The sequence below is a fragment of the Schistocerca piceifrons genome, chromosome 4, assembly GCF_021461385.2.
Source record: "Schistocerca piceifrons isolate TAMUIC-IGC-003096 chromosome 4, iqSchPice1.1, whole genome shotgun sequence".
NCBI classification, from domain to species: domain Eukaryota; kingdom Metazoa; phylum Arthropoda; class Insecta; order Orthoptera; family Acrididae; genus Schistocerca; species Schistocerca piceifrons.
Genome location: NC_060141.1, coordinates 356021995 through 356047622, shown reverse-complemented (window position 1 = coordinate 356047622; position 25628 = coordinate 356021995). Strand labels below are relative to the sequence as shown.

Here is a 25628-nt window from a genome sequence, read left to right as displayed (position 1 = left end):
ATATCGTTTTATGTGAGGATTTTACTTAGTTGTTCGAGTGACAGGAGTGTGTTGTAGATTGTGAGTTGACGCTTTATTAGGCAATGCCCACATTGACAACGACCAGGGAAAAGATTTTAATTACGATTAGCGTAGGGGAACAGAACGCATGTGATGTGGAGAAGGTGGATACTGAGAATAGTGATATGGAGAATCAATCAGAGATTAACATGCAGGCTAACGTTAGTCAAAGACAGAAAGAGCTTTCACAAAACTGAGGGAGTGAAGAAATCAAAATGTTAAGACGACAGGATGTTGAAGGCAGCTCAGGCCCGGTTCCAAGTCGAACGACATCTATGGTAAATCTAATCCGCAGATATCAGGAAAAGCAGTCACGTGTGCGAGGGAGCGATGTGCAGGTTGTGCAGACCAGCGGTTTATGAATTGGCTCCGCATTCGCCTCCTGCATTGGATCTCGATGCCGTTCAGGTGTTTTTTTGTATTTACCGACGAGAAAAATGAGGAACACTTTAAAAAATTAAGTAAGGAAAATAAGGAACAGTTTGAGGAGATCGACAAGAGATTTGAGACCCAGTGTTAAAAACATCGGGCTAAATTATTCAGTCTTAAGCTTCAACCCTAAGGGAACTCATTGGAGAAAATCAAGGAACAAGCAGAACGGTTATATAAAAAATTTAAGGGTTCAGTAGACATGAGCTAGGAAACGAGAAAAGAACTAAGGACAGAGGTTGTGGACTTAAAAAACAATGCCGAAACCATTAGTACACGACAGTAAGAAGTGGCAGAGCAAGGTAACAGAAATATTGTGAAGAGTAGTTAACAATGACTGGTTGCAAGTCTGAAATCACTTACTATAATTTTATTTCAAGAAGCGAAGTTGGTACTAGTTTCTCTGTAATTAATATAGCTATACAAAGAGGCTATTTACTAAGGAGTTTTTCACAATTCATTTGGTTGAAAACAGAATTACAATATATTAAATGGTTCAAGCAGTACCTGAGATAAACAATTTAGCTGAATCACACTGCATATCGTACGGTAACAGAAATGAGCTATGTCAAAACTCCCGTTCTATAGTTTTGATAAACTACATAAATGACGCAGCATATGGTGCATTACCGGTAATACTGGTAGCAGTGGTAGTGAAAGAAACATAAATGAATGTGTAAGAGAGGAACTGGGAGCCGACGACTTCTATTTGTATTTTTGTTTGTTTTGTTCATAATTAGAACCGCACGTCATTCAGTGTACTCCACTGTGCATTTTAGATCCTTACAGAATATAATTTTCTTTCATAAGTAACATAAATTATTTGATCGCGTAACTTCCTCGCTTTTATGTAACCAAAGCAATTTCCATGCTCAAACATAAAAAATATATATAATTATTGTTGTTATTTTGTACTCGGTAGAACGTTCTTCATTATGATCTAAAGCAAGTGGTTCCTATTACGGTTGACAAAAGCGAATGTTGTTTGTGCGTGACAAAAATATATTTTATATAAGTCGACGAAGTACTAAAATTATATTTACGGAGACAATCACAGCAAAGATTAGAAAACACAGACTACAATTCTATGGACATCTATACAGAATGCCACCACACAGACTGACTAAACAGATCTTTGAAACAACAAATGGGTGGCAGACATAAAAAACGACCTGAACCAATTCAACATCACGCCAGACACACTAAACGACAGAATACAATTCAGAAACATCATTAAGAAAACTAAACTACAAGAGATACACTTTAAGAAAGGAACAGGCGTAAAACGGACCGTAGAATGCAAACAAGATCACAGCCGGAAGATGAAAGAAATATGGGCAGCCAAAAAGGCAACCAAGATCAAGCCGTAGAAACGAAGCCGACCAGAAGCATGGATAGAGGACCGGAAGCAGAAACACAGCGAGTGAATGAGGGAAGTTTGGGCAGCAAGGAAGGCAGCAAAAGGAACTGGCCATGTAGTTTAGTCTAACTGCGCTCTTTAAGGGCAAAACACCAATAATTATATATATATATATATATATATATATATATATATATATATATATATATATATATATATATTTTTGTGTGTGTGTGTGTGTGTGTGTGTGTGTGTGTGTGTGTGTCCCATTTAGCTTGACCACCCTAAATAACAGTTTGTCCAGATTACAAAATGTTTCAGGCAAATGTTCTTTAGCCATCAGGGTAACATCAATCAGCATGATTGCCTTCGGAGTAGCTCTGTTTTTCAAAAACATATGAACAGTGGTATGACTTTTTTAAATGGCACCTTGTATTTTTATTGGATAATTCATTTCCTCTCCTAAAGACCTATTCGAAAATTTATCACAGTGTACCATTTACTGACACACAACGTTATTAATTACATAACACAACATTGACGTTGACGCTCCCAGCGCTTAGTGTAGGTACTCGGGGTAATAGAAGACATCCACGTGCTGACGTTGACAGAGTACAAATGTAAACATAAGCAGAATGCACACCCGCCATTCCGTCAACCATCGTCAGTTGAAGAGTTGTGTGAGTAGAATGTACACCAACGAAGAGAAGGTAGAAATGCTACTCACCTATGGGGAATGTAAATTAGCAGAACAGTAATTGCAGTACTGTTTTCTTATGTATGGGTACATTTAGTTCAGTAGTTTAGTCCTTTCAAATACTGTTGTGTAGAGTAGGCATACAGTAAAGGCTATCCTTCCTGCAAACTGCATCGACATAACATTTCTTTTATTGTTGTTGTTCTTGTTGTTGTTGTTGAAGGTAGGCGAAATGCTACGCAGGCAGCGGAACTGTACAGAGAGCAATATCCTGACAAGAACCCACCTTCCCGACTGATGTTTTCTCGTCTTGTTGCGACGCTTCAGGGAACGGGAAGTTTCAACCCACGACAACGCAATCGTCGTAACACTCGCATAGACGAAGCTGCCAAAGTTACTGTTCTCGCTTCCGTTGCTATGAATCCACATGTGATCACACGACAGCTTAAACACGAGATTGGTATTCCTAAAACCAGTGTACATCATATTTTTACACGTCACCGGTTCCATCCTTACCATGTACACCCACATCAAGAATTGCATGGGAATGATTTCCAGAATCGTGTACAGTTCTGTCAGTGGGCACAGCAGCAAATCTTCGCCAACCCGAACTTCTTCTCCAATGTTCTATTTATCGATGAATGTTCCTTCTCAAACAAAGGACAGGTAAATACAAGGAACATGCATTATTGGTCCAGCGACAACACACAGGTGGAACATTAGTGTCAATGGAGAGTTAACGTCTGTTGTGCAATGCTTGGTACTACAATTATTGGCCCTTATTTCATCAATGGTAGTCTAAACGGCACAGCGTATGCCAACTTCCTCAGACGAATTCTTCCTCCTCTTCTTGGTGAAGTGCCGCTAAGAACCAGAATCCTTATGTGGTATTAACACGATGGATGTCCAGCAAATAATGCCTTGCGTGCACGTCGTGTTGTGATCCGAAGGTATCTTGCCATATGGATTGGTCGAGAAGGAACAGTTACTTGGCCTGTTAGATCTCCTGATTTAAATCCTTAGGATTTTTTTTCTTTGGGGATGCATTAAAGACGTTGTCTAAAGCGATATTCCATCAACTCCAGACGACATGCAGGAACGTATCGTGCTTGCTTGTAATCCTCTTCAGCAGGCAACACTGGAAGCAGTAAATAATTCTTTCATGGAACAAATGCACCAGTGTATCGGTGTCCAGGGTCACCACTTTGAGCACCTTTGAATGTTCAACACCTGGGCAATGGTACAGGAGAGTCAAAGTCAATGTTGTGTTATGTAATTAATAACTTTGTATTTCAGTGAATGGTACACTGTGATACATTTTTGAATAGATCTAGATGAGAGGAAATGAATAACCGAATAAAAAATACAGGGTGTCGTTTAAAAAAGTCGTACCGCTGTTTATATCTTTGTAAAAAACAAAGCTACAACGAAAGCAATCACGCTGATTGATGTCCCCCTGACGGCTAAAGAACATTTGCTAAAAGTAAAAGGACGAACCCCCGCAGAGTTACAGATCAACATCTCTAACTTCGGTTTGCTGTAAAATCCTTGAATATGTCCTCAGTTCGAATATAATAAACTATCGTGAGACTGAGAAACTGATGATCACGAATCAGTATGGTTTTAGAAAGCATCACTCGTGCGAAACTCAGCTTGCCCTTCTCTCGCATGATATACTGTGAACAGTAGACGAAGAGAAAGAGGCTGATTTCCATTTCTAGATTTCAGGAAAGCATTCAATCCGGTGGCCCATTACACATTACAAGCTGCTAACGTGGGTACGAGTGTATGGAAAAAGTTGGCAGATATGTGAGTGGCTCGAAGACTACCTAAGTAATAGAATCCAGTATGTTGTTCTCGACTTCAATTGGTCATTAGAGGCAAGGTTATCAACAGAAGTACCCCAGTGAAATGTGATAGGAGCGTTGTTGTTCACTGTATGCATGAATGGTTTGGTGGGCAGGATGGGCAGCAATCTGCGATTGTTTGCTGATGACGCTGCGGTGTGCAGTTAAGTGTCAAAGTTGACTGACTGTAGTAACGATACATTACAACTTAAACAAAATTTCGAGTTATTATGATGAATGGCAGATAGCTCTAAATGTGGAAAAATGTAAGTTAATGCGGATGAGTAGGAAAAACAATCCTGTAAAGTTCGGATACAGTATTACTAGCATCCTGCTTGATACAGTCAAGTCGTTTAAATATCTGAGTGTTACGTTGCAAAGCGATATTGTGTGAGAACTGTGGTAGGGAAGGCGAATGGTCCACTTCGGATTATTGGAAAATTTTTAGGAAAGAGTGGTTCATCTGTAAAGGGGACCGCGTATAGGCCGCTGTTATTTCCTCTTCTCTAGTGTTTGGAACACGTATCAGGTCGGATTGAAGGAAGTCATCGAAGCAATTGAGAGGTGAGTAGCTAAATTTGTTACCAGTCGATTCGAACAACACGTAAATGTTACAGACATGCTTCGGGAACACAAACGGGAATCCCTGGAGGGAAGGTGGCGTACTTTTCAAGAAAAACTATTGAGAAAATTTTGAGAAGCGGCATTATAAGCTGACTGCCAAACGATTCTACTGCTGCCAGCACAAAATTACGCATAAGGACCACGAAGGTAAGATACGAGAAGTTAGGGCTCATACGAAGTCATACAGCAGTTGTCTTTCCCTCGTTCTATTTGCGAGTGGAACAAGAAAGAAAAAGGCTAGTGGTGGTACAGGCTACCCTCCGCCACTCACCATGCTGTGGCTTGCGGAGTATCTAGGTAGATGTAGATGTAGCTATGATAAATCTGTATTCTTTTTTTATTCTTATTACAACATTTCTCTGTTTAACGTTACACATCAACAACTGTCGGATAAAACTTGAATTAAACATTGACAGTTTCAATTTTGCTATAAATACAGTTTACGTTTTAAGTAACAGACAGGAGGATAACTATGTAGAGCAAATATGCCTGCAGATTATCAGGCTCTTTATGTATCCTCACTCAGTTTCTAAACGATACACCACTTCGGATTTTTAGAGAAATTTAGTAAGGCACTGATTTAAAGAAAGCGATCGCTATGCGGAGGTAACGCCCGATAGTTATGCAACACACCTAACTTACAGGAAACACGGGCATAACCGTGACTGAGCGAAGCTACCAGGAAGACTACTGTAATCTACTCTTACTTATGCGATAGCCCACGATTGTTTCGCGGCTCTAGAAATAATCGAATTCAAAGACGAAACCAGAATTAGAATAAATGAAGGAGGGTATTAGTGTCACCAAGCGAGAATCACATTGCTAGAAAACGCTAACGAGCTCGTGAAGTTCGACGCCAGGATAATTAGTGTTCTCATACGAAGGAAAGCGTATATCAGCATCGACGATTTCACTTCGCATCTGGTGCAGTAACTCGATCACTGCCGCCGTACGTTATGTTTCTAGGTCACGTGAGCGCACGAGAGGGGTGCACGCCACATTGGCTGCGCACAGTACAGTACTGCAAGGCGCGCGCGCTCGTCTGGAGCAATTACGGCGCGCGGGAGGAGCAGCGGCCGAGTCGGCGCACGCGCCCGAGTGGCGGCGGAAACAGCCGAGAACCGGCGGCCGTCGTCTATAATTGAAGCGGCGGCGGCCGCGTCCCGGTAGTCTGCGAGGCTGGCGGTGTGGTGCGTAGGCGGGAGCCGAGAGGGAGTCAGGCATGTCCACTACCGCTGCGGCGCGCGCGTGCGGCGCCCGGTCGCTCATGTCGCTGATGCTACTGCTGCTGCTGGGCCTGGCCGCCTCGCTGCCGGGGGCGGTGCCCGCAGGTGGGGGCGGCGGAGGCGGCACGCCGGCCAGCCAGCACCTGCTGGTCTACCGACTCGTGCTGCACACCTTCTGGGACAGGGCGCGCTTCCCCAAGCACTTCCCGGACTGGAGGCCGCCCGCACAGTTCTCTGCACTCATAGGTGAGTCCACCACTAACTGCCCTGTTTTTTTCTGTTTTCTTGCATCTTTCTGACTGCAACTACATTCTCGCCGTCTATTACGTACAAAAATCTACGGTTGCACCTCAAATGCCACCATGAGGCGTGTGGCAGAGGGTATGTAGTGCACCACCAGCACGTTGTCACCTTCCTACTCCATTCCAGAGGAATACCTAAAAGTATACAGGGTGTTCGGAAATTCCCCTTACTGACTTACAGGACTACATAATATTTTGAATAGGAACCCATGTTCGGGAACGTACAGTTTCCGTTCTACGACGGTTTCAACTCAGATGTTTAACTCATCCACTTCAGCTTGAGGAACTGAATTAGGCGTAACACAGTACAATTATTAGGTAACATTTCGGGAGGACACATAAAGAAACATCCATTTATTACTTAGGCGCATTTGTTTGTATTAACATTTAAGCACTACGTGTTTACAGTATTCCAAAACAAAAAGAACACAGCATAATTAACGTACAGAACAGAACTGATGCATTACAACAGCGGCTCGATGTGGTGACCACTAACGTCAGACACTGCACATACGAAGCATATTCTACACATTCTCCATCCATCCTGGTGTCTCTTCAATTTCAAGCGCAGTGGCCAGAATTCGAGCCATCAGACCTTCTTCTGTCCCTGCAGAAGCCTCATAAATTAAACATTGCACGCTATCCCAAAAGAAATAGTCCATATGAGTTAAATCCGCCGATCGCGGTGGCCACGCGGTTGGCCCACCTCGTCTTGGCCACCATATAGCCTGTTGTGATGTCTCAGAACGGCACGTGAGAAGTGAGATGCTGCACCATCATGCTGAAACCACATTTGCTTACGGACTTTCAGTGGCACAGTTTCCAAGAATGAATCCAGTGCGTTTTGTAGTAAGATCAAGTATGCAAGATCAGTTAGACTGAATGGAAGGAGGTATGGCACATCTGAGTTGAAACCTCGTAGAAAGGACACGGTACGTTTTCTGACATGGATTCCTGTTCAAAATGCTACGTACTCACTCCCCTCTACAAGTTCTAGAAGTACGTAAAGCAAATTTGCGAACACCCTGTTTAGGTGCTTTATTACAATTCCTGACTTGAATCAGGATGTTTATTTTTAATCAGGCTATTAATTTTGGACGAAAATGAACATCTTCAGACCTGGAAAATATAAGGACATAGAGGTATCTTAATTTACAATACACTCCTATCCGAATGTAAGGCAGAAAACGAGTATAAAACAAATGTACAACATATCCATGCCTGAGTCAATACATGTTGCATTACATATATTACACCATTACCTGTGATGGTGAAGTCAAAATTATTAGCCATTTCGTCTTCGTCAAAGAAATAAAATTATGGGATTTAAAGAGCACCATTCAAGCCTACATACGGCACATGAAGAGAGACTCAGTCATACAACCGTGCAGCGGCAAGAAACATGGCACTATCCAAGTCTGCTAGATGTTGCCGCCCCACGTCAATTTACATCATTTCAAAGAAGTACATTCCTTACACTCACACATACAAAACCTTAGTTCAAATATAATAAAAGGAAATTTAGAAGATAAAACGGAAATCACTGTAGGTACATGTCATATAATAAATGTAGTAGGAAAGGAGGCTATATTAAAACAAACAACTACGAGGGTTGGAACTTTAATAGTGGCTGCTATTTGTTTACAGCTCGTACAGAATAGATGCGTGTCGTAGGTTGTGTTCCAAAAATGAACAGCATAGAGACAGAAGTGATGACGCTTTCTGCAGGACCTGAGCATCATTTTGCAGGACAATGCTCAAGCACGTACAGTGCAAACTGTTACTGATTTGTTTGACTGATGGGCCTGCTAAGTGCTATGACACCTACTGCACTCCCCTGACTTAAGCCATCGCGAGTTCAGCTCGATTTCTAAAGGAAACACTTCACGGCATTCTCTTCAGAACTGCTACAAATTCGTCGGGCAATAGACCGCGCCGCTCGAACTGTCAACACAACTGGCACTGCTAAGGGTATCCTACGACTTCCACATAGCTGCAACGGGCTATACACAATTCTGGTGACTACTTTGAAGGTCAGCAAAACTTTGAAACACGTATCTATTTTGTACGAGCTGTAAATAAATAGTTGCTACTATTAAAGTTCCAACACTCGTATATTAGAGGTTTACATAATCTCTACTTCGACGGAGGAGCGTTTCTTGTCTCTGCACAGTAGTATAACTGTTTTCATGTGCAGTGTGCACGTTTCAATGGTGCTCTTTCCATACCATAATTTTATTTGCTTGACGAAACCGAACCACACCTTAGAACTTAGAACTAGTTAAACATAACTAACCTAAGGACATCACACACATCCATGCCCGAGGCAGGATTCGAACCTGCGACCGTAGCGGTCGCGCGGTTCCAGACTGAAGCGCCTAAAACCGCTCGGCCACACCGGCCGGCGATATGTGTAAGGCAACACATTTTGACTTAAATAAGCATATGCTGTACAATTCATTTCTGCCTTACATTCGTCTAGTAGGGAGTAATTTGGCTAGCTCTATGAAATTACATTTTCTAGATCTGAAGGTAGTCGATACCGACCAAAGTTAACTAAATTGTGATCCAAGACTGGAATTGCAATAACGCAAGTATTTTTCCGGATCGGTGGAAAATTTTTTCGTGAGTATGCTGCAACTTGTAAACATGTGAACAGGGTGAACCCGAAGACTATTGACGAAGTTTCGGAGACTGATGCGAGATATTTTCAGAATATTTTAGTATAAAGGGTATGCGGCCCTCATTGGCTGTTACTGAATAATTGCATTTCGTTTGGCTTCTTTTCCCCGATTGTCCCGATATCTTCATTGCTCTGAAAATAAATGCACAACAGTACTAATGTCGACGGTATGTGCTGCGTGTCTTTTTCAGAAACAAATGTGTTTCTTTCATTCACAGCACTCGCTGTTGACATCAGTAATGCTCACTTGATTCTGCGCAGTCAAACTTTTTTTCAGTACGACTCGTTTATGTTTTCCAGTCAACAGTGATACATAGCAGTATGGATAGGTTTACTCATGAGGAATTGAGTTGTATGGACGTCATGTATGGGTACAGTCAACGCAGCGGAAAAGCGGCTCAACACCATGATGATGTGTTCCCGCAGTGACGGCCACAACATCACTGAAGCTTAGCACCAGCAACTCGTCAGTGAACGTACTCATCCTGCTGGATGTAACTTTTAATCTACATCTACATACACTGATAAGCCAAAACATTATGACCACTACCCGCTGCGACGCTGTACGCCGCCTGGTGGCGTTGCGCGCAAGTAACGTGGAAACAATTGCATGTAAGCAGAGCAGATACAGAGGGGGAATCACACTAGCGAAGATATTGGCTGCAAATGCAAAATTCGTTGAGGATAATCATTGCGCAGAGCCTAAGAACGAGTATCTCGAAAAGGAGAAGCTGGTCGAATGTTCACGTGCTACTGTCGTGAGCATCTACGGAAAGAGGTGGAACTACAGTCAAATATCTACGAGGCGCTAAATGGTTGGACGTCCAAGACTCTTCTCAGAAGGTTGGGTTCAGATGCTTGTCTGCTCTGTAAAGTAGGACTGACAGATTGTGATCTGTGGCATCTCTGGCGAAAGAGCACAATGCTGGTGCACGCACAAGTGTTTCGGAGCACATCGTTCGTCGTACGTTGTTGAACATGGAGCTCCACAGCAGACCACCCATACGTGTTGACACTCTGACCTAGTGACATTGTGAGTTACGATTGCAGTGGGCACGGGACCATCGGGATTCGACTGTCGATCAATGGAAACGTGTGGGCCCTTCGGCTGAATCACATTTTTGCTAAAGTACGTTGAAGGTTGTCTCCACAAACGCCGTCATAGAGATGAACGGCGCCTCAAAACATGTAGCGCGTCACGGACGCAGGCTGGTGGGAACAGTATTATGCTATGGAGACATTCACCCTCACTTTGGGACCTGTGGTGGTAATCAAAGACACGCCGACAGCTGCGAACAAACTTCATCCCTTCATACCCGATATCTTCCCCAACGGCGATGTCATCTTTCAGCAGCATAAGTTTCCGTGTCTCCGAGCCGCAACCGTGCCACAGTGGTCTAAGGATCATTATAGTGAACACACGTTGATGTTCCGACGACCAAATTTGCCTGCTAAGCCCTGTGGAAACCATCTGGGTATCGATCAGGTACGATCGCCGAGAATGCAAATCATAGGCCCGTTATTTACGCGAATTACATGACCTGTGTGTAGACATACAGTGCCACGTACCTCCACAAACCAACCAACAAACAGTCGTACTCCTGATACTCATAAACAGTGATGTTCTTCGTTCCAAAGACGCACAGACAATTTGTTAAGCAGGTGGTCGTAATGTTTTGGCTCGTAGGTACTCTGCAAGGCACGATACAGTGTCGGCCGCAGGGCGCTTTGCGCCACTGTCAGTCACTCCCTGCCCCGTTACACTGGCTAAATCCTTCCATATGAACCCTGACATCTCTAATCTTTTCTTCGCGACCCTTACGTGGATGTACGTATGCTTGTGACGATACAATAATTCTGCAGTCAGTCGCGAATACCTGTTCTATTAAACTTTCTCAATAGCGTTTCGCTATAATAGCGTCTAATATCTTCCAGCAATTCCCACCACCAACAATTCCGGAAAAGCATATCCGAAACTGAGGCGACTAGCACTGAATGAAGGCTTGAGGGAGAAGATCAAAGCCGGCGTTATAACAGTGAACAGCAAGTATCTTGGGAAAATAGAACAAGTTTGTTTCCTAACACAATCCACAGCGCATACCGTCGCTTGCCGCACGGAGTGGCCGCGCAGTTAGAGGCGACGTGTCACTGATTGTGCGGCTGCTCCCGCCCGAGGTTCGAGTTCTCCATCGGTCATGGGTGTGTGTGTTGTTCTTAGCATAAGTTATTTTAAGTAGTGTGTAAGTATAGGGACCGATGACCTCAGCAGTTTGGTCCCTTAGGAATTCACACACACATACATCGTCGCCAGTTGCATTGTTGTCCAGATGTTTTCAGTGCAGTACAGATAAAAAGATAAAAGATGTAGCAAATCAAATGTAATGAGTCATCGGAGACTAGTGGGGCCTCATATCAAAATATTTGGAAAATATCCCTAAACAAACGGAGTTTTTTAGTGAACCACATATTGAAGTTCCTTTCTAAATCAGGATGAGTGTCTATTCATCTGTGCAAGCTGTTGTTAATCGTTTGTATTTTAAAGGTCACTACGGATCAGGAGACTTAAGAACATTGGTAGCTTTCAGCCTGAACATATTCTGCCTCGGCTTTCGTCTGTTATTACATGGCTTTCTTCAGTTGGATAACAATGTTGCAGTATACCTTTAACGCCCTCCCGCCAATCAAGTACATCTGTGACAATTTAGGCTGCTGTTCTTTATATACGCTCTTTTCTCTCCCAGATTTCGAATTTTGCTACATTAGATCAAACAACGACAAATTACTGTTTAAACTAACATTTAATAAACTCACACGTCTTAATAACGTGCAATCGACATTCATTTTCATTTTATATTCTATATCTGTTGCAGACATGGTGAGTAACGCACTTTCTACTGAGTGTCCCTCCTATTAGTCGTAAGGCGCATTTTCTAAGGTATTTCAGCAGATAATTGCAATTTTGTTTTTGCGTTGTGTAGCTGGAGTCAGCCGAAACAAATACTGGTAATAGCGCCTTCAATGCGACGACTAGTGTCGGCGGAAAGTTTCGATTTGTTTCCCGTTAACATACAAAATGATTTGTAGAGCGGAGTGTTACGTGACCATTCCACAAACCTGTCCCACATTAGTCTAGTGCGATATTTGTTTATCGACATGTATTAATAGGGATAGTAAAACACGAAAAATACTTGGTGGTAGCAGTCAGCGCGGACCAGAGAAAAATTGTCGCTTCTGGAATACTCGTTATTCTTGATGTTATACCATCCTTGTTAATACATATCGATAAAACGGATATCGCACTAGACTAATTTGGGACCGCTCTATCAAATGATCACGTAAAACTCCAGTTCAAAAACAATTTTCTTTGTAACATTTAACAAATCGACGCTTTCCGTCGACATTGGGCGTCGCTTGAAAGACGTGATAAGCAGTATTTGTTTCGGCTGACTCCAGCTACGCAATCCGAAAACGAAATTGCAAATACGGTGTGAAACATCACAGAAAATGGGCTTGACGACTCTTAGGAGAGGGACCCTGTATATCTATCGTTAACCGTACGCTCAGAGATATTAAATTCTTATATTTTTCAGTGTACAGAGATTCATATTTCTCCATTTTAAGAACTAATTTCCAGTATTTGTATCAGGTTGATATTTTGTCAGTATGAGATGGATATTACTACAGCTTTCGTAGGGTAACACTTCCTCATAGATAACCATCACATCTACGAAAAGCATGAGTTTACAATTAGCCCTGCCCGCTAAATCCCAAGAACGCTTTATCATCAATACGTTTCCGTAAAAGTCAGAGGTATACTGTGTGATGTATGTCGGAGGAATGAAAATGTCTCTTGGTCCGTTTCAGATCGTTCGCTGTCGAATGTATTACTGTTAGTTTTTGGCACTTGAGGTCACTGAACATTCCGGCTGCGCTCTCGCGCTTACTATTGTAAACAAGGACGTGTCAATTCGCGGAGCCCTTCTTGTATCGTCATTTCAACTCTTTAAGAGTACCACACTGTCGGATAATACACAAATATCGTCGCTACTCCACTTCAAGTGGCTGCAGAGGGACATTCCTACACATTTGGCAGATTCAGCTGATTGATCGTTGGCGGATAAGCAAACAATGTCGTGCCTTTGCACTGATTTAGTCACATGTTGCAAAATTTTTGTTCGCAGTCAGTCATCTTTTCACGAAACGTTGATCACCTTTAGGTTTGCTTGCATTTTACCATGATAAAAAGCTAAGTCGCACTGTCATTAAGAATTTTCGAATTACAAGAACAATTATACCTACAAAAAGATTACTAAACTGCTACATATCAACATTTCAACACAGCTATCCAGCATAAGGTGACAGAAAATAAGGACAACTATAGGTCAGTACCAACATCTATTATATATTTTATCACACCACTCGTCGCTACCAAGGAAATCTTCGGAAGGGTCCATGTAGGCATGCGCAGGACATGTTGATACAACATTAGTAACTCTCTGTCGCTCTGCACCACTGTCAGAGGATGGTGATGAACTTTTGCCCCACTTATAGAGAGTGTCGGTACATTTTCGATGGCTCGTTTGGATGTGGTTCTGGGAAGATCAAATTGCCCGAGGGTGGTCCCACGAGACATAACTAGGATTTAATCACCCTCGGGCAATTTGATCTACCCAGAACCACATCCAAACGGGCGATGGAAAATGTACCGACACTCTCTGTAAGTGAGGCAGTTAGCTGCGGGGGAGGACACTTTTGTTGTCAACACCGTTTCCATTCATCGGTGGCATTGAGTTCATTTTCAGTAAGAGTCCTGGCTCTGATAAGAGTGGGATGTATTGATCATCTTTTCCGCTTCACAGGAATGCTTCATTCGATATTGGAAGGTCGAGATTATCAACAATACACCGTCTGATATCAGGAGATGATATGTTACTGAAGATAGGTAAGTTTATGGGGTCTGCTAACAGCACGCACGTCTACGTTAAATTGTACATTTGTCTTTCTCACACACGGACCATTAAGCCACACAGAGGCGCAGTATTCTGCTTTTGAGTTTACCAATCCGAGCGCTGATACTCGAAGTGTGTCTGCTAACGATTTCCATCTAATCCCACAGAGTTTATGGAGAATGTTATTTCTGCTTTTGAGTTTAGCAGATGTTCCTGTCAAGTGCTCCTTAAAAGAAAGTGTCCTGTATAATGTGATCACAATGTATTTTGGACCTGTGACATGAAGAAGTTTATCACCCTCAAAACAGACATCAACGCCCTGTGTGCCAGTCCATTGGACTGATAAAAAAATAAAACTTCTTTTTTATCTGAATTAGGTTGTGACCTCCATTTACGGATATACTGACATAAAATGTTGAGATAGGAATTTAGGATTTCTTCAGTTGTTTCGGAGCTCTTGTGAATGGTAGCTGGAGGGTGCTGGATAGATCCATGTGAATCCATTACTTGTGAAAAATTCATTTTAGCCAGGAGATCTTCGAGATTATCTTCCTACCTCTGCTTCATGGCTTTAGATATCTGCCTCGAAATGACTGTTCTTTAGCATCACACTGAAGACACGTGTGACTTATGTAATGTCACTTAAGTAATGTCACGGAGGCGAACAGTTGTTGTTCCGGCAATGTCACGGACACGACCAGTCGCTGATGGTCAATAGTTAGGAAAAGGCTCCGGGCAGGTTGTTGATTGTCGGCTGGGAGTAGTGATTTCCGGATGGCACGCACTGAAATCGGTGACGATCTCACTGAAAGTTGCCGGCTAATGCTCCACATACTTCTGCGGAAACGATGTAACGTCACTTTGTCAAATGCTTCGTGCTGCGAGTGTGGATGCATTGTCTTTGCGATGCTGAAAACCCACCCTAGATGGTGTGAACATTGGAAATACGAAATCTTGTGTAATCTCCGACATATCGTAGCCCATGCGTCTTACCGATTATCGTGCAATGTTCAAGCTTGGAAACTCGCGAACTGCTGGCCCTTTTCGCTACACACATGCCTGTAACAAGACTCCTCAGATCCCACATCTGCAGTCAATGTATATCTTCAAATGGCTAAACACTTCCGCGTGTCGTTTGTCCATTGAGTTTATTACACACAGCTACTGCCCTGTCTGACCAGTTCTCTCAAATGGAAACAATTTTCTAACATCTGTTTGACGATTAGTCTTTAATCGAACTTCGTACCTCGTGTTTCATTCCGTAAGCATTCACTTCCTTTACAAGGCGACGTCCCGGAAACCTGGGGATACTCCGCGGATGTATGGAAATGAAGCATGAAATTGGTCTGTGCCATCAACATCGTGTGAATCTAGCGATAGGGAGCGCGTGTTGGGTGTCTTTCGACCTAGTATTGTTAAATTCGTTGTCTGAATATCTTGACAGCCTGTAGAATCTATTCATTCACCGGTTTCCATAATATAAGCGTTCTGCTCCCTTCTTGTTCTATACGCAACGGTCAACAATATATGGCATTCTTTTCGCCAACACTATTTAGCTAATACTTCTGAGCCACTGATACATAAAGAGAGTTTCAAATCAATTACTCCAGTAATGCTTGTAAAATTCAACAGCAAAGCTTTTCCCAGCGTTCATTATAATTGTGTAGTAGAACCACATCAAGCGAAGAACTACATCCGCTCTGTACCTAAGCAGAGGATCAGCAATGCACATTATCAGTGCCGATAGTTTTCCAGTAAGAAGCAAATACTCGCTAAACAAAAAAGAAAAAAAATATGACGCACCACAAACGAATTATCCGAATGGGATGGAAATCGTTATATGTGACGTACATGTGCAGTCACACATGCGAGAGTATCAGTGATAAGATGAGCAAAGATCTGAGGAATCATTCTGCGCTAAGAATAACTGAGACAACTCGCTTTTATGCCCTGTAGAACGAAAGCTGAGCATAAGAAATTCAAGTTATATTTTTGCTGTTATTGCTGTTGTGATTAAACTTAAATGTCATTCATGTGTACAATTATAACAGCAGTACTAATAACATAAAAGTTTTGATATTCTTATTATTACATTGAATTCTGTTTCCAAAAAACGTGATATTTCATAGTTAACCGTTGTCGCAAAGTCTTCCCTCCTCTACATTTAATGTTCAGAGTTAGTACTCCATTCTATGTAGCACTCGTGTTGTTTTATTAATTTTGTTAGTGTTTCCGTGAAAGATCGTCGTTTGTTTCCTCACATTTATATTTGATGAACATATTTCGAAAGTTTGTATAGTATATGGACAATAACAGAGACAAATATATCATGTGTACTGGGGTGCTTGTTATAGGCTTGGAATGATTAGATACAAAAATGATTGGTTCACTGCTTCAGTCACTTTTATTTTAATTTTTAATATCGCTACGCATTTCGATGGTCATGCCTTCTACATCACGTGTATTACACCACTCCTACATCGTTAAATTTGTTCGTGACGTACACGTGTTGGCTATTTGGCATAGCATGACCATCGAAACACGCATCGTTCTTAAAAAACAAAAATAAAATTGATTAAAGCAGTGTATCAATAATAGTTTGTAATAATAGTGAATTACTTCATGATACTGACTGCTTCATGAACTACGAATTTAATGCTTTAGCGAAAAGTTATCGTAATAACAGCGTCTGAAATAATATCATATTCACTCTAATTTAGTTTCACGTAAAGGCAAACATACAAAGCTGTCATGGAAATGTAGAAGGTGGAGTCCTCATTCCGAGGCTTCCTTTTTCATTTCCGCTGACATTTCTCGTCTTCACGGTTCTCTTCCTTAGTTCTCTAGTAGGAGCCTCAGTGAAATTTTGACTCCCAACAGGTTTCGATGCAGCCATCAACCGGACAATATTTATGAGTTGTTGATTATGACTAGGCAGACGAAACCGGTACAGCCTATATCAGTTTAGTGAAAATTAGCTAGAATATGCTTTATACTGAAAATTTACCGGATTGTTAAACTTATTCTCTTTACTTTTCTTATTTTTCTTCGACCGAGCCGGCCGGAGTGGCCGAGTGGTTGTAGGCGCTACAGCCTGGAACCACGCGACCGCTACGGTCGCAGGTTCGAATCCTGCCTCGGGCATGGATGTGTGTGATGTCCTTAGGTTAGTTAGGTTTAAGTAGTTCTAACTTCTAGGGACTGATGACCTTAGATGTTAAGTCCAATAGTGCTCAGAGTCATTTGAAACATTTGACATCACACACATCCATGCCCGAGGCAGGATTCGAACCTGCGACTGTAGCAGCAGCGCGCTTCCGGACTGAAGAGCCTAGAACCGCTCGTCACAGCGGCCGGCCGTAGGTGTTCGTCCGACGTAATAGGCTCCGGCTGTCGTCGCAACAGGAGCGCGAACATATCCACTCAGCCAAGGGCGCGGACGTTTCTTTTGTAATCTTTGTGTATCCTGCTATGTTTCTTTTTTTTCCCATTACACAAGGGTCACTCCAATACATTGATGCTGGTAACGACATAACTTTATAAAATTTAACGGAAATTTCTTATCTTACTTTCTTGGGAGGGTTCTTCTAATGGCACTGTTTATGTGAATGAGTTTCTCAGTTCTGTCATTTCGACCTATAACGGCTCCATGTGTTCTCAATCCAATATCATGGCAGATATGAGTATTAGTAAATATTAACCTTAATTTATTTCGCTAACCAGTGAAAATAAATAAATACAGACGAAGTTCTGTATTTTACAACGCGTACCACCAGCAACAAATTCATGCACAGAGCTATAGATTCCTGCTTTGATTATCAGACAATCGATGAAGAGAATCTGCACTACCAGCAGTACAATTTCATTACTGAAACATATCCAGTAAATATTTCAACAAACGTTTGTTAGAACCAGTCAATAAACAAGTAAATAAGTAAATAAAAAATAAAAAGCATTACAATTGCAGCGAATACGCGAAGGGGAACCTCCACAACGGATAAATTTCTAAATCCCGTAGCTCCGTATGATGCAGTGTTTACAGCGCTCGATTACGGTAGAAGTTCAGACTAGTCCTTCTGTCGGTACAACATCAAGTGGAGGGAAGCGAGTCAAAGTACCTTCGATTAGTGTGTGTACTTCCTAGAGTCCACTAAGACCGAAGAGCAGCTTATCCCTCTGCCTTAACGGATAGGGGCGATACCCATTAGCGTGATTCGCTAAAGCTTCAGCGAGGGGGCGCACGAGGGAGGCTGCTGTGCCACTAATCGCCTTCAAGCCGCTGGCTTCGGGGCCCACGATCTCTGGCGATACTGTGCAGAGCAGAGCAGGGAGTGTTTTCTCGACTCCGCGCCACCTATTCCCAGCTGCAGTTTCACGTAAAACGAGCTTCTAAGACTCGGTACGTGGAGGAAGTCGCCAGAAACACACAAAAATTAAATACGTACACTAGGAACTGAACCGTAAAATTACTACTAGTTCACCAAAGGTCATTAATCACAATCAATACACAAAATGTAAAGTGGAAGTAGGCGCCAAGGAATAACTGGTGAAATTACACACAATTTTCAGTAATACTCTTTATTCAAATTTGTTGCAAGACTTTACGACATTTAAAAAAAACCAACAATCATTTAACGAATAAGTCACAATTTACGGTAGGAAAGGACTTTTAAATTATTAAATTATTATCAAAAATTTCACGCCAGTAAAAGGCAAGTACAGGCAAGCAATTTAACGTATACATCGCGACGCTGTATAATGTTTCAAGCTCAGCTAAATTACAGGTGAATTTCACTCCATTAATAAATGAATACCATTTGAATATATGGCTTCACTTTTGGGCAGACAAATTTCCCATTTGGTTACAACAGCCGTAGGTACGGCCGCCCACAACAGCCTCACTCAGGCTCATTAAATGGCGCAGAATCTAACTTGTCTGCAACATGTAAAGACAATCCTGTTCACAAAAGTTCTCAAAATAGGAAAAATCAAAACGCATGAATCATGCTCACTGGAGGGGGGGGGGGGGGGACAGTCACAGTTGATAACATTAACATTAACATTTCCAAAATATATAAAAAAACAAATTTTATAAATTTCTGTCAGTTAACTTACGGCAAACACACACGCTCGCAAGGTAGGACTTGCGAACCTTTACAACATTCTCCTTTCAAGGCATCAATTTCTGCCCGTAATGAAATGGCAAACTTTTCCATGGCAAGAAAATACACCAATAACCAACTATCTGTATAAAACACATAAGCACGTTGAGTAAATGCCTTAAAAGGTATTGAATTGGAAAAACACACAATATAAAAAAATCCACTATGGCGTTCATTAACAACCTTGCTTGATTATAGCCAAATATACATAAACACAAATTTACGTATGTTACAGCTTCCAGATGGGCAGGGATTCGTTATGCAATTGACTAGTTCTTACCACGAGGCAAAAGGAATTTTTCTTATTTATTAGAGTACCTTTTACACGTGAGTCTAGTAATACTAGTTATGGCAGGCGAGAGAATGGATCAGGTCTTAGTGCCTTGCATTTAAAACAGTACAGCCATTGGTGCCTTCGACTTTCACAGACATGGCAGAGGCTAACAGTCGAATAAACCCGTAGGTAAGCTCGGAGGGGAAAGAAGCAATTCGAACCACAGATTTACTCTGACTCTCCCCCCTTTCGTCCTCAAAAGGGGGCAAACGGACCACCCCTCTAATATTACCACCTTCCCGCGGGTGGGCAGACGAGAATGAATGGCGGGAAACCCCCAAAATATACGGCTGGTATAATTAACAAGAATAAGTAAAGTGAATTCAATTAAACTTCATAAAATCTGTTAACAATCAATACTCAACTTCTGGTGCGTTACGACTCCCAGGACTCCTCCAAATGCTCTGCCGAGCCACCCGCTGCCGGCCGCTTCAACGGACGCAGGAAGGCGCGCCGATTTTCAGAACGTCCTCGCCGGTCGACAGCATACGGCCGAACTGCAAATTAGGCCCCTCGAGGACCCACGCTCAGGAAGATTCCTTTCGCGACGAGCAGTTAACGCCCCATGCCATGGAGCCGCTGCTCGCGTTGCTTACGCTCATGCCGAGGTCTGCGCGCTGTCCCTCTAGCAACGGCAGAGAAGTCGCTTCTCGATGCCCCGACTGCTAACTCTCCATGAGAGCCCATACAGCCACTTCTTAAACCCACGTGAACAGCCCACTTTTCCCCTTTCCCGCAAGGGGGAGACACCGAAGCCTTCAATTGCGACAATGGCGCCACCGCCAGAAAACGGAGGGCGACTGCTTCACGCTACGCGCTGCGGCGCGCTTTTCAAAGATAACTTTACTACGACTCAGGAACGAATTATTTCTTATTTTACTCTTCTGCTGTACTGTTATTCGTATTGTAATCCACTGAACAGTTGAAAGCATCTGTCATTATTCGACATTATTATAATTACGTTGCCTATCGTCTACATTGTTTTACTTTTTTGATTCTGGTCTTTAGCACACAATGAGGTTACAAAAGTCATACAATAGCGATATGCACATATAACGAGGGAAGTAGAATCGCCTACGCAAGGTAGAAAAGAGCAGTCAATTGGCAGAGCTGTCATTTGTACTAAGGTGATTCATGTAATAAGGTTTCTGGGGCGATTATGGCCGTACGACGGGAATTACCATATTTTGAACGCAAAATGGTAGTTGTAGCTAGACGCATGGGACATTCCATTTCGGAAATCGTTAGACCTGCCTCGGGCATGGAAGTGTGTGATGTCCTTAGGTTAGTTAGGTTTAAGTAGTTCTAAGTCTAGGGGACTCTTGACCTCAGATGTTAAGTCCCGTAGTCCTTAGATCCATTTGAATTTTTGAAAATCGTTAGGGAATTCAATATTTCGAGATACACAGTGTCAACAGTATGCCATGAATACCAAATTTCAAGCGATGCCTCTTACCACGGACAACGCACTGCCCGACGGCCTTCACTTAACGGCTGACAACTGCGGCGTTTAGGTACAGTAGTCAGTGCTGACAGACAACCAACACTGTATGAAATAACCACAGAAATGAATGTGGGGCATACGACGAACGTATCCATTAGGAAAGTGCGGCAAAATTTGGAGTTAATGGGCTATGGTAAAAGACGATCGACCCGCGTGCCTTTACTCATAGTGCGACATCGCCAACAGCGGCTCTCCTGGGCTCGCGATCATATCGGTGGGACCCTAAACGATTGGAAAACCATGGTCTGGTCCGGTGTGTCCCGGTTTCAGTTGGTAAGAGCTGATGGTAGGGTTCAAGTGTGTGCAGACCCCACACAGCCATGCACCCAAGTAGTCAACAAGTCACTGTGCCAGCTGATGGTGGCTCCACAATGATATAGTCTGTGTTTAGATGGAATTCACATGGTTCACATGACTCTAAGCACTATGGGACTTGATCGAAGCGGACGAAATGAATTATAGAACTTAACATCTGAAGGCATCAGTCCCCTAGACTCAGAACTACGTAAACCTAATTAAACTAAGGATATCACACACATCAATGTTCGAGGCAAGATTCGAACCTGCGACCGTAGCAGCCGCATGGTTCCGGACTGAAGCGCCTAGAACCGCTCGGACACAGCGGCCGGCTTACATGGAATTGAACGGGTACTATCGTCCAACTACAATCACTGACTAGAAATGAGTATGTTCGGCAACTTGGAGACCATTTGCCGCCTTTCATGGTCTTTATGTTCCCAAACAATGATTCATGTCACTGGGTACAACTTTTCGCTATTGGTTTCAAGAACATTCTGGACAATTCGAGTGAATGATTTGGTCCTCCAGATCGCCTAGCATGGATATCACTGAACTTTTATCGGACATAATCGAGGGATCAGTTGGTGCACAACATTCTGCACCGGCAACATTTTCGCAATTATGGACAGCTATAGAGGCAACATGGCTCAGTATTTCTGCAGGGGACTTCCAACGACTTGTTTGGTCCATGACACGTCGAGTAGCGGCACTCCGCAGGCACAAACAGGTCTGACATGATGTTAGGAGGTTCCCATGACGTTTTTCACCTTATTGTACTACGAGGGCGTGCTAAAAAGTGATGCTTCCCAACTCTTTATGTGAAAACTCTTCAAGATCAGAAGATCAAAACAAATTGGAAAACGATTTAGAAAAGATATCTGAATGTCCCGGAAAGTGGCTGATGACCCTAAGTAACGAAAAGTGTGAGGTCATCCACATGAGTGCTGAAAGAAACTCATTAAACTTCGCTTACACGATAAATCAGTCTAATCTAAAAGCAGTAAATTCAACTAAATACCTAGGTATTACAATTACGAACAACTTAAATTGCACGGAACGCATGGGAAAAAAATGGTTCAAATGGCTCTGAGCACTATGGGACTTAACTGCAGTGGTCATCAGTCCCCTAGAACTTAGAACTACTTAAACCTAACTAACCTAAGGACATCACATACATCCATGCCCGAGGCAGGATTCGAAACTGCGACCGTAGCGGTCGCGCGGTTCCAGACTGTAGCGCCTAGAACCGCTCGGCCGCTTCGGCCGGCGGAACGCATAAAAAATATTGTGGGGAAGGCTAACCAAAGACTGCGTTTTATTGGCAGGACACTAAGAAAACGTAACAGACCTACTATGGAGACTGCCTACACTACGCTTGTCCGTCCCCTTTTAGAACACTGCTGCACGGTGTGGGATCCTTACCAGATAGGACTGACGCAGTACATCGAAAAAGTTCAAACAAAGGCAGCACGTTTTGTATTATCGCGAAATAAGGAGAGAGTGTCACAGAAATGATACAGGATTTGGGCTTGACATCATTAAAAGAAAGTCGTTTTTCGTTGCGACGGAATTTTCTCACGAAATTCCAATCACAAACTTTTTCCTCCGAATGCGAAAATATCTTGTTGACGCATAGGGAGGAACGATCACCACGATAAAATAAGGGAAATCAGAGCTCGTACGGAAAGATATAGCTGTTCGTTCTTTCCACGCGCTAGACGAGCTTGGAATAATAGAGAATTGTGAAGGTGGTTCGATAAACCCTCTGCCAGGCACTTAAATGTGATTTGCAGAGTATCCATGCAGATGTAGATCGGTGAGATACAATGCTGACTGTCGCCCACCGTGCGGTCTGACAACGAGCTGTGATGGTGTGGGGAGCCGTTTTATTTCATAGCAGAACCGCTTTGGTTGTTGTGCGCGGCACCCTTACTGCACAGCACAACGTCGATGATATTCTGCTCCCCGTTTTGTTGGCCTTCATAGATATCCGTCCTGAGCTAACAATTTCAGCAAGATAAATGCCCATCCACACGCGGTGAGCGTTTTTACTTTCTTTTAGCACTGATGTGGATGACTTCACACTTTCCGTTATTTAGGGTCAACAGCCAGTTTTCGCAACATTCGGATATCTTTTCTAAATCGTTTTGCAATTTGATTTGATCTGCTGATGACTTTATTAGCCGATAAACGGCAGCGTCATCTGCAAACAACCTAAGACGGCTGCTCAGATTGTCTCCCAAATCGTTTATATAGATAATGAACAGCAAAGGGCCTTTAACACTACCTTGGGAACGCCAGAAATCACTTCTGTTTTACTCGATGACTTTCCGTCAATTACTACTAACTGTGACCTCTATAACAGGAAATCACAAATCCAGTCACATAACTGAGACGATATTCCATAAGCACGCAATTTCACTACGAGCCGCTTGTGTGGTAGTGTGTCAAAAGTCTTCCAGAAATTCGGAATCGATCTGAAATCCCTTGTCAATAGCACTCAACACTTTATGTGAATAACGAGCTAGTTGTGTTTCACAGGAACGATGCTTTCTAAACCCCATGGTCACTGTGTGTCAATAGACCGTTGTCTTCGAGGTAATTCATAACGTTCGAACACAATATATGTTCCAAAATCCTGCTGCAGATAGACGTTAACGATATGGGCTTGTAATTTAGCGGATTACTCCTACTACCTTTCTTGAATACTGGTGTGATCTGTGCAACTTTCCAATCCTTGGATACGGATCTTTCGTCGAGCCAACGGTTGTATATGATTGTTAAGTATGGAGCTAATGCATCAGCATACTCCGAAAGGAACATAATTGGTATACAGTCTGGACCAGAAGACTTGCTTTTATTAAGTGATTTAAGTTGCTTCACTACTCCGACGATATTTACTTCTACGTTATTCATGTTGGCAGCTGTTCTCCATTCGAATTCCGGGGTATTTACTTCTTCTTCACGGGATGTCTCCATACACGACTTCGCTGGTCTTCAGGGTTGAATTCGAAGTGGTACTCATCACTGAAGACATTTCTACTCCAATCAACGAGACTCCAGGCCGAACACGCTAAACCCTTTCAGAAGTGTGGATACATAATGACTTAAGATGGTTCAAATGGCTCTGAGCACTATGAGACTTAACATCTATGGTCATCAGTCCCCTAGAACTTAGAACTACTTAAACCTAACTAACCTAAGGACAGCACACAACACCCAATGATCTCTAGGCAGAGAAAATCCCTGACTAATATCGAGAAGCAATTCCAAACGACACATGTTGCCAGTAGCACTCACACTCTGTGCTACTGTCCGGACACTTTTGATCAGATATTGTATATCTCGCGAAGCAACCATAAGAGTAAGACGAATGAGATTATGGTGCATACAGACTCATTCAATCATTTTTCACCCGGCCAGTATGTGAAGAGAGTATAATAGAATATTGCTAATTGTGGTATAGAGTTCTCTTCGTCGCGCACTGTACGGTGACTTTAACAGTATTATGTGTAGTTATTAATGTGGATCTGTGACAGGACCGACAGATAAAAATGATCGCAGACTTGGAGATAACCGGTTCCAATTCTAGAATCTGAAGATTCTGATAGACAAGGAAATCTCTAGACTGCGCTTTACTGCACGTAGTTTAACTTCAAACTTTGAGATCTGCGAACATCATAACATTTAGATTCTCTGATACTTCTCGAAAATACCGAGTTTCTAGTGAGTTCCACACTCCCTTTCTCCAGTCCTCATCACAGCAACAAGTCATACGACGCTCACTCGTTGCCGTCTACAATGAAGGCATGTGGGAGACTATCTCATATCCCGCATGTCAAGAGCGAGATAGACAGTCAGAGCCTCCAGTTAGCAATTTGAACCAGCCCAAGCGGGGATGGAGCCAAACTGTTGCATTGCTTCGGTTACACTGCTATTTCCTAATAGCTGTCATGGAGTCCAATGAAACCAGATCGCTGGGATGTTCGCTCGCGAATTTGACCTCCCACTGTATTTTCATGCAGGCTCGATAGGTTATCAGCACGGTATCTTTCATAATGCATTTCAGATTCGAATGGTTCAAATGGCTCTAAGCACTATGAGGTCATCAGTACCCTAGAACTTAGAACTACTTAAACCTAACTAATCTA

The 25628-nt window shown here is 42.7% G+C and overlaps 1 protein-coding gene across 1 annotated transcript in view; it reads left to right on the top strand.

The window, feature by feature from the left end:
- The first annotated feature begins 6202 nt into the window (after positions 1-6202).
- LOC124794825 (spondin-2-like) overlaps positions 6203-25628 on the top strand; it is a 619441-nt gene continuing 600015 nt past the window's right edge. The window contains exon 1 of the mRNA XM_047258487.1: positions 6203-6489. Within this exon, the coding sequence (XP_047114443.1) occupies positions 6240-6489 (250 nt within the window). The 5' untranslated portion in view covers positions 6203-6239. The remainder of the gene's footprint in view (positions 6490-25628) is intronic.